Raw genomic sequence first — 14,670 nt, forward strand, 5'->3', positions numbered from 1 at the left:
GCGCCATGCGACGTTAATTCCTGCATTGGGTGAGGAACTAGCAGCCTCTTTCGAGGTGTGACCCGCTCCGCTAGGAGCATTTCAGCCTTCAGGCTCGACTCTGAGTCTGAGATCCTCGATCTTAGCCAATCTCGTCGAGCTAATTCCCTAAACGGCCTTTTTGAGAGCATCCCTCCTCGGCGGCCGAAGAGGGCTAACATCCAAAACATTAGTATCTTCGAAGATAATGATATTTGACCACGCAAGCATCCCCTCAGGCAGCCCAGCTAGACGAGCCACTTGGAACGAAGCCGAGAAGGAATTCGCTTGGACCCTCGACGAAATCTTCCAATGGCCAGCCCTGATATCGACATCCACGTCCTGGGATGGCACCATTGATTGCTGACAGAGGAACGACATCGGCCAACTTGGGGCAAGCCCCCATTGCCAAAGTGGCCGTTTATGCCTTAGACTTGGCCTCTTCTGAAGCCTCGTGCTCGGCAGGTGGGTGGGTGTGTGAGAAGGGACGGGCCATGGCCCTAGAGAGTCCGCGTGCCAAGTGGACGCTGAAGCCGCGAGACATGGCTAATAACGTAGTTGGGGGCTGCTGGGAGGAACACAGAGGAGCGATCTAGCGATTCTGCAGCAGCAACATAGGCGGGGACTCGCCGGCGACGGAAAGCTGGCAGTGCCAATGAGTGGCAGGGCCAGCTGCCTGCCCGCCATCCGCAGTCAGCAGCTGCGCAGGGCTTGGGCGAGGGGTGCGAGAGCGACATTTTGTACTATTGATCGCAATCGGAGCTCCAGATGCAGCGCTGCTGGCCTCCATCCCGAAGGAGCGTATCTGAAGACAAGCCCCCAATAATCTGTGCGATAGGCAGCCTGCAGCTAGTGTTCTAACTTCTCAGAGGCTGCTGGTCGCGCCGCTGTGCTCGCATCTCTCCCTCTCCCTCCTCCCACTCCCACGCTATCAAGCTCCCCTAGCTCGCAACAGGCCCTGCGGGCCAATTATTACGGGCCTGTGAGGGCAAAGGCCTCCAGCATACCCGCGCTCATGAACCTGGCACTTTTTCGAAGGCTTGACTCGGCATCCACTCACTAAAGCCACAGCTTCTTCTCCGCACAGTAGCTGCTGCTCTTCCCCTGCGGCCTGAGCCTGACCTGCCTGCCTCCCCGTAGCTCCCCCAACTCCTCTCCGCACAATATTACCTCTCTGTCTCTTCCGGAACTCAGTCGACGTGCATGTTTTACTTGCTTTTATGCTGTTGCGCGTTTAGGCAAGCACCCTTCGCGCTCGACTCGACCTTTCTTTCCACTTCCAACTTCGCCGCCGCTGCAGCTCAAGAGGCAGGGTTCACATATTGACGCCGCAGCCAGGAACCATTGCTTATCATGCATGCAGTCTGCCGTTCTTGAGGGACTGCCTTAGCCAGGAACACCATCGCTGTCTTCGATACGCACGAACAATCAATCGACTTGCAATTGCTGTCGCATACACAGATATTGGAACCGAGCATTCATCCAGAGGATGCACGATTCCATGATGGCGCAAATTGGAATGGACCACGAGCATCACCACCACGACAACGGGTTTGGGAGCAGCGATGGATGGGTTGATATCAGTAACAGTTACAACTCGTCTCAACATCAATCGCCAATATACGAACATGGAGGCTTTGGATTTATGCAGCCGGTTCAGCACAATGGGTTACCTACGGAGCATTATACACAGAGGATACCTCAACCTCCACCACCGCATACAACCCACCAGCAACTGCTACCCCTCATTATGCCAAGTCATCCAACATGGCCCAGTATGTTAACAAATCCAGCAACTTACACAGCGCCGCCGGTTGCAATTCCTCCAGCATCAGCTCCAGTGGTCAAAGGCAATGGTACAAAATTGCCTGCAATTCACGCAACCCCGTCTCCACGGAAAACGCTTACTGATAGCGATCGAAGACGGATGTGTCAATACCATGAGGAAAATCCTTCTGTAAAGCAGACTGAAATTGGAGGTGAGAAAATAAAATCTGGTATCCTTGGTCCTGTTGTTAACTCTTGTACAGCAATGTTCGGTGTTGAACGAAGGTATTTTTATATACAGCTTGTGTTTCCTCACTTACTAAGATCTTATTTCCAGCACTGTGTCCAAAGTCCTCCGTCAGCGGGAGAAGTATCTCTTCCCAGAAGACCGTAGTCTTTCTCCAGTGAAGCGTGCCAAAGGGAAATTCCCGGACATCGAACGAGCGCTGTCAAACTGGGTTAGAAACATGCAGAAACAAGGCCACCCTTTGACAGATGCTGCTATCAAGGAGAAGGCCAGATTTTTTGCAACCACCGTGGGCAGCAACAATGAGGGTCATCTGAAAACGAACAGCACCAGTTGGCTCGAGAAGTTCAAGCAGAAGAATGGAATTGGAGGTGCCAAACTAACCCGAAGAGCTTCAGAAACCAACATTTCTGACAGTGGGTCTCTCAATCCGGACTCGGCGGGAGGGTCGGCGTCCCAGACTCCCAACGGCATCTCTCCTACCTCACCAAGCGGCTTACCGTCTCCGTCACCACTGTCCGCAACTAAGAGCGATGAGGATCTGAAATCCGAAAGCCTGAATGGATATCTTGAGTTTGGCCAGGGCAACAGTGGATACAGGCACTCGAATTCTCAGAGTACCACATCTCTATCGAGTGCCTTCACAGACACCGCGCCTTCCTCATTTTCAGGCGGACCAACGAGTCCCACGACTCCTTTCGCCTTCTCCCCAGATAACAATTCTGGATCATGGATGCCTTCGCAACAAGCTCGATTGCCTCCACCAGGAAATAATTTCCAACGACCAAGAAGCCAAACTTTTCCCATGCTTGGAATTGATCCATCCTTCATTTCCTCGCAAACCAACGAGCCTCTCACTCCCAAATACAATCTTCCTGTAACAGCGCCTTCGTCAGCTTTAGAGTCTCCGATTCACGAGATGCCTCCACCGTTTGGAATGGACGCGGCCATCTCTTCACCTCCCTTGCATCACAGTAGCAGCAATGGCTCTATGGCTCCACCGTCATCGGGAACACCAATCACTGGTCTACAATCGCCACCTGGATCTTCAGCTCCGGGATCACCCACCCAGGACGACGCTCGAAGAGCTCTCGATACTCTAATCAACTTCTTCAATCAAGCTCCCAGCGGCCTCGTTGATCAGAACGAGTACATGACCGTCCTAAAGTTGACTGAAAAACTGCGACTGCAGCAAAGCAACGGGCCGTTGCCAGGAGGTCTCCATCGGATCGCCGAGCAGGACTGTGAGATCCCGGCGCCGAAGATGGAGCAAACCATGAGTGCACCCTGCTAAAAGCAACGAATCTCCTTTCACGACCTCCCAAAAATTTCTTGTACATCTCGAACGGCAATTTCTTTCAAACCTGTCCTTACAAAATATCTATTCAGCTGCACATCTCCACGGCGTTACTATGCTTCTCGACACTGTATATCGGCGTCCACAGCGCCCATACGAGCGGCTTTCTTCTCTTCACAACCATGTTCTTATTTCAATTCGTACCGTATACTCTCTACACGTCACTCTTCTCGGCCGGGGTTGGTGCAGGCTGGCATCCAGGGGACCCGGAAAACCATATACCCATGATACATCTCCCGCTCACGCGAACTCGCTCTCCGTTGCTCATTATCCATTCTCATGGCTAGCACTGCTTTTATTCGATTCCACGGGGCATGGCACACGACGCTTTTCGTGCCGTTTTAGGAGAGAGCACGATCCCCGAGTCGAACTCGGGGATCGGCACTCTAGGATTTAGGCTTGGAGCTTTATGGGTGTTTCTTATGGCCTGCCTTGAGGCTTCATCGTTGTACTTTGATCATTGGGAGGAGGATCCGGATGGGAAGACAGGAATTGGACTGGCCGGGAAATGCTTGCCTTCAGGAGGCAAGTGGCCAGTGGGGTTGGGTTATGATCATTTTGCAATAGCTGTCAACTAGGTGGCCCCTCTGATTTTGGGAGGCCCTTCTGAATGTCTTGTGTCTATGTCTCTCAAATGTGTTGTGAAATCATCTAGTCAAAGCTAATTGAGTCTCTCCTGCAGCAGTTCTTCAACCCCCTTTTCTGCCATTTCGGGTATCAAGCGTACGATTATCAATTCCACAACTCCATATAGCAGGTGCTTATTGCAATAGCTGTCTCCGAAGACATCCAGAACTCGCTCCACCTCCCTGACTCGGCGGTCTATACCAACTCCAAAATATACATCCTGGATCCTGGTCGGTATCAGGGTGAGTATGGCTTGGGCGCATCGCTGTCGAATAAGGAGTTGCTCGGAAGCGGTGGGGATAATCCGTGGGGGAGCAGGAGCATTGTTGGGGAACAAAGCAGCGCGACCTGTACGTAGCAGTGTTGGCAGTAACGCTGGCTCTAACACGTGGGAGTGAATCGCGTGGGAGAGAATTCTGTGAGAACACAAGTCAGCCAATTACTTAACTGATGGAGAAATTTTCCACGACTAGGACGCCATTATCCCGAGGCGTCAAGCCATGCATGAGGAGTTCAAGGGCAACAGATTGATGAGATGTTGGATTTGTATGCAGCAGAGTTAAGGGGGCCAGGGCTCAAGCGGAATCATTAAACCCCGCGTTGATAGCATGGACGGGCGATAGCCCAACTCGCTGAAAGGTCTTGGTCATCATGGAGACCGGCCTGCACAGCTCGGCCCAGAAAGGCCAGAACAAGGCGGGCGGCCCTGCGATGAGTGGCTGAGAAAAGACGCTTTGTGCGGGAGGAAGGTGCGGTACGACGCGAGGAAACCGGGGGCTTGAGGACGCATTGATAACGCCGGGCGCGTAAAGAGGGCTGTCGTAAGGCTCACTAGAGCTGTATTCCAACACCACTCGCGAAACCCGTGCAAGGGTGGCAATGAGCGTTATGCGGGACAAGGTAAGTCGAAACGTTCAACAATGCAAAATGACGATCTGAAAGTGTGATTGGAAATGAACTAGTCGGAGGATGGGCTGATATTGCATTGTCCCATTGAACGAAAACGAGGAATCCTTCCCTTGTGAGCATGGATCGGAGTCGCACAGCATAACACTTGGCCGTGTGAGATTGACCTAGCAATCAATGAAATTCGAGACTTCGAGGACCATCATCGCCATTCCCGCTTGCGCAGATTGCAGGCATGTCATGCACCGCGATAACAATTGTTCCTTGCCATTCCACACTGAAACACCCTCAGCTTCTGAAAGCCGACTGGGACAATAAAAGTCAAGTGACTGAAATCTCATGCGGTGTGACATAGGCTATCCGGCGCTTGGCCGGGACCAGAGGAGGGGTTTCGAGAAATCGACCACTCACTTGTCAATCATCCCATCTGTGCTCCCCAGTTTCCCCGGCCCTGTCAGAGCCACATGTTGGAGCATAGAAAATGTGGCACTCAGCCATGGCATGCGGGCATCTAGATCCAGTAGATTAGCGGCACAAGACCATATCTTCATCTTCACAATAGGCTGTTTAATTTGGTCTGTTCGACCATCCCATATATCGTCAGCACTCGTCGACTCTGGCGGTTCCATGTGATCCTTCAACGGGCTAGAGCCAGTAACTTTCATCGTTGGTCGAATACGAGACGGCAAAGAAGAAGATGTAGCCAAGGTGATGGCGAAGAAGCGGACCGCGCTGAACGCGAGAAAACAGTACTGAAGGGCTAGCCAAAAGGACTTCTGTAGTGATCGTTGAATCCACCATCTCTTCGTATTTCGACCAGTCAAATTCTTCGACATTGCGTTCTCTACACCCGAATTCGATCTCTCAGCACGGACTTGTGCCTTCGACTTTGGAAGATGAGCTTGCAAGACCTCTGAGATCTTTGTGATCCCCTCCCATAGCATCCACGGCTCGGATGCTTTTCCGCCAATACCACCTCCCAGGATCATCTCGGAGAAGATTTGGCCAACGATTGCAATTAGACAATCATTTTCCAGGTCCTCTGTCGGTAGCAGAACCGCTAAGACCCCTTGGACTAACAGTTGCCTGTATGCCGCTTCTTTCTCCGTTTGCTCCTCAGTCTTTGGTTCACCACGATCAGGTACTGGCGACAAGGCGGGAAATGGCCAGAGAGAGTGGTAGATTTGTCGAGGATCGCGTTCAATTGGGGGAGGGTGTTGAGGGTCGTGTGAAACTCGGTATGCTGCGTAGCTTTTAGCAACTTGCACAGACGGTCGTATTTGGGGCTTTCAAGAACCTTGAACATGAACCTCTAACAACTCCGGCAGCTCATCAAATAACAAGCTCTCCAAATCAATGTCCCTCAACCTTTGCTCCAGAGCCCTTGTGCAATGGGCAATGATCTTCACGACCTCCTCCACAAAGACTTGGTCTGGTGTAATCTTCGCATACCATGTTTGCACAAACTCCCTAATTATTATGGCAATGAATGCGTATAACTGCAGATCCACTTCATTACTACTCGTCAAGGGTGGTAGGATCTCGTCGATGGGGCCCGGCGTACTGCGACCTTTATCGCCAAGCTGGGAACATAGCGTGCGACGAACTAAGGATATTGTTGTTCGATCCGAGAGGGCGTCGGCGGATAGCACCCGTACATTTTGGCGGGAGGCAGGCGTCTCGGACCTTGGGATGGTGTCTCTATTGGCGGTTGCGGATTGTGAAGATATATTCGAGGTTGCCAGGGCCTTCAGACGCGGTTGAAGACGCGACATTGACCGCTGCGTGAGTCTTTCGGTGCTCCGGAGCACCTCGGAATTGGGGTCCTGATTCTATCGCGTGGAGTCTCTCATTGTTTTTGCAGAAGAATGAGTTGTTCTTACAACTCGATGATCAACATTTGACGTCTCGTCACCAGCCTTGACTTTGGCGCTAATCCGTCTTTGGAGACTCACTGCAGCAAGTCAAATCACACCACATCACCTCTTTCTTGAGCAACACAATCACTGCACACTTCAAATACAAGTTTTAACATTCCCATGTTTCTCCCTTTCTTATTTCAGTCCGGGTAAATACCATAAAGCATCTTTACAACCATGTCTCAAGCCTTCACTGACAACATTCAAGATCCGGATCCTTAAGCGTGGATATTTCCACAGGCTCCAAAAACGAAATCTCAGGTCTTGCGTTAGCCATGCGCCTAGTCTCTAGCTGTCTTTCGAGGGCTATAGGAAAATGATGTTCTGCGTATGCCTTGAACGTTATTCCGTCCATGTCCGATGTCCCGGTTGAATCGTGAGATGTAAAGACCAGGCCGCCCACCAGTATGTTCGACGCTCTATCTTTCTTGTGTGAGACGAAAATGATCCTCGTCAATTCGGGGAGCAATTCGCAAATCTTGTAAAATCTGGGCACCCCTGTTCGTCGTACACCTCCCTCGCCATTGAAGGCATCCTCGACTTGGTACTCGAGAATCAAATGCCGAACTTCTTTTGCCTCTGCTTTGCTTATACTCCCAGCGAATGACTTGAGATCTTCGAGTTCGAAATTGACTCCAAAATGGATGATGTCCAGCTTTGGACTGACGGCAAGGATCCCCAAGTTATCGTTCAGGCTGGTTGGGTTGATTCTGCCTTGATGCTTCTTGAAGGTTTGCCTGGACTCGGCGCACACAGTGGCAATGTTTGACTGGATTCTGCTGAATAGATCGATGTCGGATGTAGTTGGATCGTCGGATTTTCTCTCATATTTGAGGATTCGATATGCAAAGGCCAATGCCTCCTCCCAGATCATAAGACGTAGTTCTGGTGGCAACCTATCGAATTTCTCAAAAAATCGTGGACTATGGTTCAAGGGCGAGAGGGTTCCCGGGACGCCACCAAACGTGGGCTGATTTGTGAGCCCAGAGATACGAGCAACTGTGGGAAGAGCCATGATCGCAGTGAGTGTTCGATGGATGTTGTTTTCTAAACTGTGCCGGGGACCGAAATCTAGTGATAGCTGTCGTCCAACTGTTGTAGCCGGATTTAAAAAGATACAGGATGTGAAGGAGGATAATAAAGTATTGCGATGCAGCAGAAGCTATGTTGAGTTGAAGAGAGTGGGCGACGGAGGGGATTTCTTTGAACCACCGGAGCCACAGTCCGTATATCAACGCGCTAAAACCCAGGCTCCCCCAAGTGACTCAATTACTGCAATGGGACATCATAGTCTGGCTTCCCTTCCTCGATTGCATCTAGCTTTCCTAGTCGCCTTCCAGGGTTTCTTGTTGTTCTTGCAGTGGTGCAACCATGCGGAAGAGCTTGAAACTTCCTCCGAGGCGGAAACCAAATGGGCTGGATCACTTCACCAATTCGGTAAAACTGCGCAAGGCTGGGAATTAATAATCCATATTTGATATCCTAAGAAGATCTGGATGGAATCTTTAATTACAAAGACGTTAAACTTTGTGGCTGGATGTTGTGATGTTCTAGATTATGTTGAAGTCTTGTCTCATGCATTGTTGTTAGGCACCCATTTCGAAAGCCTTCCCAGGACCAATCTCCCTCTTTATCCTACGATTCCACTTCCGTCAAGGTTGAGTCCAACTTGAGTACAATTGTCACCAAAGCTAATCCAGATTTTTCGCCCTAGCCATATATGATTGTCTCACCAGTACAACTGGTATTTTCCAACCCGGGTTCCAATCTGGGTTCTTCTCTCTGAATGTTCTCGTTTTTTGCGAAAGTCTGCGCCTAAGAAGGCCAAGCATTTTCTGCTCTTCGTACTCCCTGCTTTCACGCCAATGCTCTGGATTAATTCGCGCCGGGTTACAACTTGGTTTGATTTGATCAATCGAAGCACCCATTGGCTTTGGTTGTTGGATTGATATTTTGTTCTTATGAGCCAATCAAGACTTTTGTCGCCAGATCAGAGTCCCGCACGGGGTACAAAAGTGAGCACCTTGAGCCTTGGAATTAAGAGGGATACCTCGAGAATATCCTGAAGAGCACGGTGCAATAAAAGGTTGATTCCGTAGTCGTATTGTACTGTAGTATGAGTTCGCGAATTTGAGTTTTGTCAATAGAACGCGCGAAAGCTTGCAAATGCCACATTTCGAAATGTGCAAAACGGATAGCATCCTTCTCCAAGTTTGCGTAGATGATTGGATATCCTTCACAGTCTCCAAATAACGGCTTGTATGTCTTCAGATATGCCTCCCGAGCTTCAGAGCAGATATGGGCAAGGTGACAATCGAACGCACTTCTGATTGAGAACCTGCCGTCGTGAGCAGTCTGCGGGGTACTGCTTCCCATATTGATCGTTGATTCTGGTTGATCTATTGTAGGAATAGTTACAAAGCTGATTATCCGAGGTGTCATGGCAGCCGCCGGTCTTCCCAAATTTGGAGCACCAATTCTGTAGGGAGAGGCCCGAACTCAGGTGGGATGGTTTGTTGGACTGCATAGTTGGTAAGAAGTTGCACCATAGGAAATTGACCCAGAGCTTTTCCATTCGACTCTGATTGTGGAATTTTGCCGTACGTGTCTCTCACCGAGAGAGTGGGTTGGTTGTAGTTTGTAATATTGGGTATAGTGTCTTGCTTCAAGAGAGAATCGCCCATATCTTTGAAATTGACTGTGGAGCGCTGGTGATACATAAGGCACGGCGACGTGATATGGATGAGTTCGATGGATAATTGGCAGCAAAGTATCTTTAATTGGTGTCGAAACGTTGCTCTTGGAGAAGACGGATGATCGGGGTGATTCAGGGTGGCTTGATGAAACCTTCAGACGGGTAAGGTTGAATAATAACCTTGTAGCCTTCAGACTTTCAGATGGAAAGGTCCTTGGTCCAGCGCTGTAGACGAATCACTGAAATTTGTAGATTGTGGAAGCAAGATGGAAAGATTAGAATCGGAGAGAGGAGGTGAGCAAAAGTTCAAATAATAAAGTTTTGACGACTAAAATCCTATCGGTCCAGATCAAGATCGGAGGTGACTTCGTTTCGAAACATGGAAATCTGGTATCAGTTATACTAATTCAAGAAAAGTAAAGGTGCCTTGTTGTTGCTTGGGCCCGAGTTCTGAACCATGGTTCCAAACGGCAGCGAGACGGCAGCGCGCCAAACTGCGAATGAAGTCTTCAAGACATCGGAATGGTCCCAGTGTACTTTCTCGAGGGATGAAAATGGATTCTTGGTGTTCAAGTTGGAAAACTGAAATCTTTGCATCCTCTTAAGTTGAGATAATGATGAAGACGGACCGTCGGGTCACTCTTTATATCGTTGTCATGACTCTGTTACTTGTTTATTGCAGAATCGACAAAGTAGTGAATTCTGTGTCCGCGTCCAAAGTTGAACAGATATATAGATAAACAGATGAGAATGATAACTTTACCACACTTCTTCATCCTTGCTAGAAGGTAAGGGTCATTGTCTTTTCAATATTCGTCCGTGCACCCTCGCTGTTTTATCCCCTTTTTGTTTACCGAGATCTAGTAACTCGTCCAAAACATCAGAAAATGCCATTGCCACTCCGACTTTCGACTTTTATCGAATACTCGGTTTGGAGCGCTAACTTAAATTTGGTCATGGCGCTCGTAAAGGTAGAACGGCCCAAGGCCGTGCCTGATGCGAGATAAATTTAATATTTTCCCAGAGCCTCGATCTGAAAACCGCGAAACATCAACACAACCTCAACTCCAACAACAGAGTTGACGCCGCCCTAACCCTCCATCTACATCGTGGCTCTTGAAAGAACTTTGGCACGATGTCTTCCTCTCCTTACCAAAACAGACTTCATCAAGCTCTCGCCCGCGCCATGGCTGAAGAACAAAGAAATCCCCGCCGATCCAGCACCCCTCTCAATGGCGACGCACCTCCATCACCTCAATCTCCATCTGCCTCAACATCTGCTTCCCCCGGTGCCTCTCAAGGTGGCCGTCGAGTCCAAATCAAAATCAAAGTAAGCAAGCCTGAGTCCTTAAGCCACCAACCGCAGCTAACTCCCACAATCAGATTAACAAATCTCCACTCAAAGGCGGTTCTCGAGGTCTGAACGACAGCGACGACGTCCCTCAAATTAAGTTCATCCCGGGTCCCAACAGCAACGCGCCTCGCAACTACGACGACCTCCCCGAGAGCGAGAAGATGGCGGAGTACATCAAGGAGAACAAGGCGCACCTCGCCGAGCTGGTCGCCTTCGAAAGCGAAGGATACACAGCACGTATCAACTTCGATGATCCTGCTGCTCCGAGGCACGACGCTGTCCTGTTTGAGGAGGAGCCGGAGGAGGACCAGAAAGCGTTGAATGATGTGCTGCATGAGAACTACTGCTTGAGGTTGAGGTGCGTAGGTCTTGGGGGAGAAACCCCTTTCCTATTTTCGACTGTTTCATGGGATTCTCCTCAGGCAATGTCCTCTCCCGAAACAATCCTAATCGAGCAATTGCTGATTCCCCCGCTACTTAGGTGCCAGTGTATCAAGCTTGCGAAGACGCAGGGTTGGGAGAAGCTTTGGCCGAGTGGTACCGAGGTTCCTATGAAGATGTATGGCAAGTACATGTTCATCGTTACTTTCCCATAAAGGGTGGCCGATTTGGCAGCCAAATCTTTGAATGGGGGGATTGCGGCAGGCGTTGTTCTACTTGGGGGCGTACAATGGCGTTTTTGAACTCCACTGGTTTATTGCAGGGGCTCTAGAACAATAAGCACCAGAAGTACTTCTCAAAAATGACCATCGCGTCCCAAGCATAAAATGCAAATACAATTGATTCGTCCCTTCAATGTCCCAAATCAAGTTGAACATTTATCTCGGGGGAGAGGGTTTCAAAGTTCTAGAACTTTGAGGATATTTGCGAAGGGACTTGACTTTGAATATACCATAACTCATGGGAACATTCAAAGTCGAAGTATTTGAAATGTTCAGCGTAACTTCGAACATTGACAATGGGACACTGCTTTTGTCCCACGAGGTCCCTGACGTTTGAAAAGATTCAGATGTTCAACTATGGTAATGTCTTCCACCGATAACACCATCCTAATCCATGTCCAATAGAAAATACCTTTACCAACTGAACCTATCTAGCAAACCATGCGCTACCATGCCCCAAACCCAAACCCAGAAAACCCGAAATCAAATGCCATCCGTCCTATCTCCTGCACCAAGCTCCGACAATGTAACAAGGAAGAGAAATTGTAACCTGTGCCTCATGTTGAATGCACGCCAAATCACATAATCTGGCACCCGTTGCTCCTCGCTCTCCTCCTGCGTCCAATACCACCCATGCCAACACCACCTTCCTCCTCGTCAGCATGCATCATCTGCGCCTCTCTCGCTCTCCTCCTCCGTCTTCTCAACCCAGCACCACCAGCGCCAGCCTCCTCGTTCGCCATCATATACTCAGCCCACCTCCTCTCCAGCCTGCCTGCTGCAGGTAGGTCACCCTCCAAGACTCGCTTCATATGCTCGTCATGGGTCCCTTGCCAGCCATAAAAGCATTTCAATGCAATGATTTCGGTCGGGTATGTAACTCCAACCTGAGCTCCAGTCGGCTTCTTGACTTCAGAGTTGCGGGACATGACTTCGCGGATACCGGTCCACGTCACATTTTGGCAGTCGAATACAACCAGTTGGAGACCGATGCGAGGTCGTGACTTCGCACATGTCGTACGTGAAGAGCGGGCTCGGATCATGGATGCAGCTTCGACCAGGGCGAGATCACTGATCTTTGTGTTGTCCAAGTCGGCGCTCTGAAGGCCGGTGCAAGCACGAATGACTGGGAGCATCCCTGTATCGCCAAGATTCTCACAGTAGCTGATAGAGAGATGCTCAAGGTGTGGAGCGCAAGGAGATTTAGCTAGATGTTCAGAGAGCAAGTCGTTGGTGAGCTCAGCAAGTTCTTCGAGGTCGAGGTGCGTAAGGTGAGGCGTGGTTGCTAGGAGGTCGGAGAGAGCGCTGTCAGTGAGTGCCGTGCAACCACTAAGTGAAAGACCTTGAAGTTCAGGAACGAGATGTGCAAGTGTCTTGACACCAACACTCGTGAGGCGAGTGCAGCGACTGAGGTCAATGTGACGGAGCTTGCGGGTTGGTACCAGCGGAATGTCTGTGAGGATGTCCAACTCGGGATCTTGGCCAGCAATCATAGTCTGAAGAGCTTGATCGGTAATATCAGCACAGCCACTAAGAACTAGCCTTTCAAGATTGTTGGTTTCAAAGATGTCCTGAGCAAGTTCAAGATTGTTGAAGCCCCTGATCTCGCCCGCTCGAAGATCTCTCAGCTTAGGACAACCAAGAACGACGGTTCTAACGCCGCGAGCATCCATATGAGTACACCAGGATACATTGAACATCTCCAATGAAGGACAGGAAGAGGCAATGATCTTGCAAGTTCCATTGGTGACTGCTGTCAACCCAGTAAGATTCAGGTTGATGAGTCTTTCGTTGGATTTGAGCAGGTTGTGCAAGATTGGACGTTGGAAGTTCCGGCATCCCTCGAGGGTGGCGTTGATCAAGTTCCGGCATGCCTTCACAACCACTTCTGCCCGCTTGTAATGCTCGACCTGGACACATCCTCGCAGATTAAGGTCTTTCACAAAAGGGCCCGCTGCCACGATTATCTTCGCCAGGGATTCGGCCGGGATGTCTTTGTAGAACTCCGAGGCATCAAAACATGTCCAAAGCTGCCCATCGAAGCAGGTCTTGTAGAAATTCTTGCACACACCCGAGGCACGTACTAATCCCTTCGGAGTTAGATATGAGAAGATCGAGAGCTTGATCTCGTGAGGCATTTCCCCCCAAAAATCGAAATTGGCTCTTCTAACTGGTTTTACTGGAGCAATTGGCAACGAGAAATAGTCTTCCATGATCTCTGGAATTGCAGAATGTGTCGGGAATGGAATTATTCCTCCTTTCGACGGAGGTCTGAGCTCAAGTGGTAGCCCACTTGTTGGAGTCGAGGTGCCTGGAGATATTGAGCCGTGTTCAACCCTTCGAATAGCAATTCGACCATATGAACCATCGAAACCTGGCGTATCGACGAAAGGAGAATTCGGTATAGACGTTGGAGCAGTCGAGAATCCGCCTCCAGACCCTTGCGAAGAGTATGAGTCCCCATAGTTTCGGGGAGAGTTGCCGCCAGCCAAGCTGACACACGACAATGTGCCTCTGCCACCATATGGATTGCTGCTCGCTCTCCTCCGACCCAGCTGTGCCAATGAGGGAGACGACGAGATTCGCTGCAGACCCCGCAGAAGCTTGGCTCGACCTTTAAGTTTTGCAGGAGAGTCGATGGGAATAGCTTCGGAATGCTCGATGGGAATCTCCGCAGACCCCTCGGCCTCGAGAATCATGTCTGGGAGAGCGCTTGCCATGGCAGGCGACGCTGTGGGAAGCTGTGTGCGCAAACAAGTTGGAGTTGTTGTCACTGTCGCCTGGAGAAGTATGTCAGGTCAGGTTTCCTGCGGGGTTGTTGATTCCAACCCGCTTCTGTGCTTTCGCAGAAACGAGCAATCTTGATCGATGGCTCCCGGCACCGATTGTAGAACGACTGGTTAATCTGCGCCGAACGCCTTGGAATACAGAGGCGGGCGTTTCTGGCTAAATCAAGGAAGGCCGTGAACTGCAGTTGGCGACATGTGTTGCGGACGTTGTTCTAGCGATCGTCCTCAGATTGGTGGGCTGAGCTATTATTGGATGGTTGGATGGGTGGATGGGGTCCCGCTCAGTTGATTGATTTGATTTTCAGGGTGGTGCCGAGTGGCGAGTGACG

The 14,670-nt window shown here is 50.2% G+C and overlaps 3 protein-coding genes across 3 annotated transcripts; 1 reads left to right on the forward strand and 2 right to left on the reverse strand.

Moving 5' to 3' along the window:
• Positions 1 to 1,522: 1,522 nt before the first annotated feature.
• Positions 1,523 to 3,326, forward strand: K444DRAFT_532316 (uncharacterized protein; the record flags this gene model as incomplete). The annotated part of the gene is made up of 3 exons (XM_024875071.1): positions 1,523 to 1,997; positions 2,049 to 2,070; positions 2,123 to 3,326. 3 exons carry the CDS (start codon positions 1,523 to 1,525, stop codon positions 3,324 to 3,326), a joined length of 1,701 nt encoding a protein of 566 aa, XP_024734994.1.
• Positions 3,327 to 5,329: 2,003 nt separating this feature from the next.
• K444DRAFT_532560 (uncharacterized protein) lies at positions 5,330 to 6,697 on the reverse strand (the record flags this gene model as incomplete). The annotated part of the gene is made up of 2 exons (XM_024875086.1): positions 5,330 to 6,165; positions 6,220 to 6,697. 2 exons carry the CDS (start codon positions 6,695 to 6,697, stop codon positions 5,330 to 5,332), a joined length of 1,314 nt encoding a protein of 437 aa, XP_024734995.1.
• Positions 6,698 to 12,130: 5,433 nt separating this feature from the next.
• Positions 12,131 to 14,272, reverse strand: K444DRAFT_631152 (putative F-box/LRR-repeat protein 2; the record flags this gene model as incomplete). Its single annotated transcript, XM_024883316.1, has 1 exon — positions 12,131 to 14,272. One exon carries the CDS (start codon positions 14,270 to 14,272, stop codon positions 12,131 to 12,133), a length of 2,142 nt encoding a protein of 713 aa, XP_024734996.1.
• Positions 14,273 to 14,670: the final 398 nt, after the last annotated feature.

Source organism: Hyaloscypha bicolor (assembly GCF_002865645.1).
Source record: "Hyaloscypha bicolor E unplaced genomic scaffold K444scaffold_98, whole genome shotgun sequence".
Lineage (NCBI taxonomy): Eukaryota > Fungi > Ascomycota > Leotiomycetes > Helotiales > Hyaloscyphaceae > Hyaloscypha > Hyaloscypha bicolor.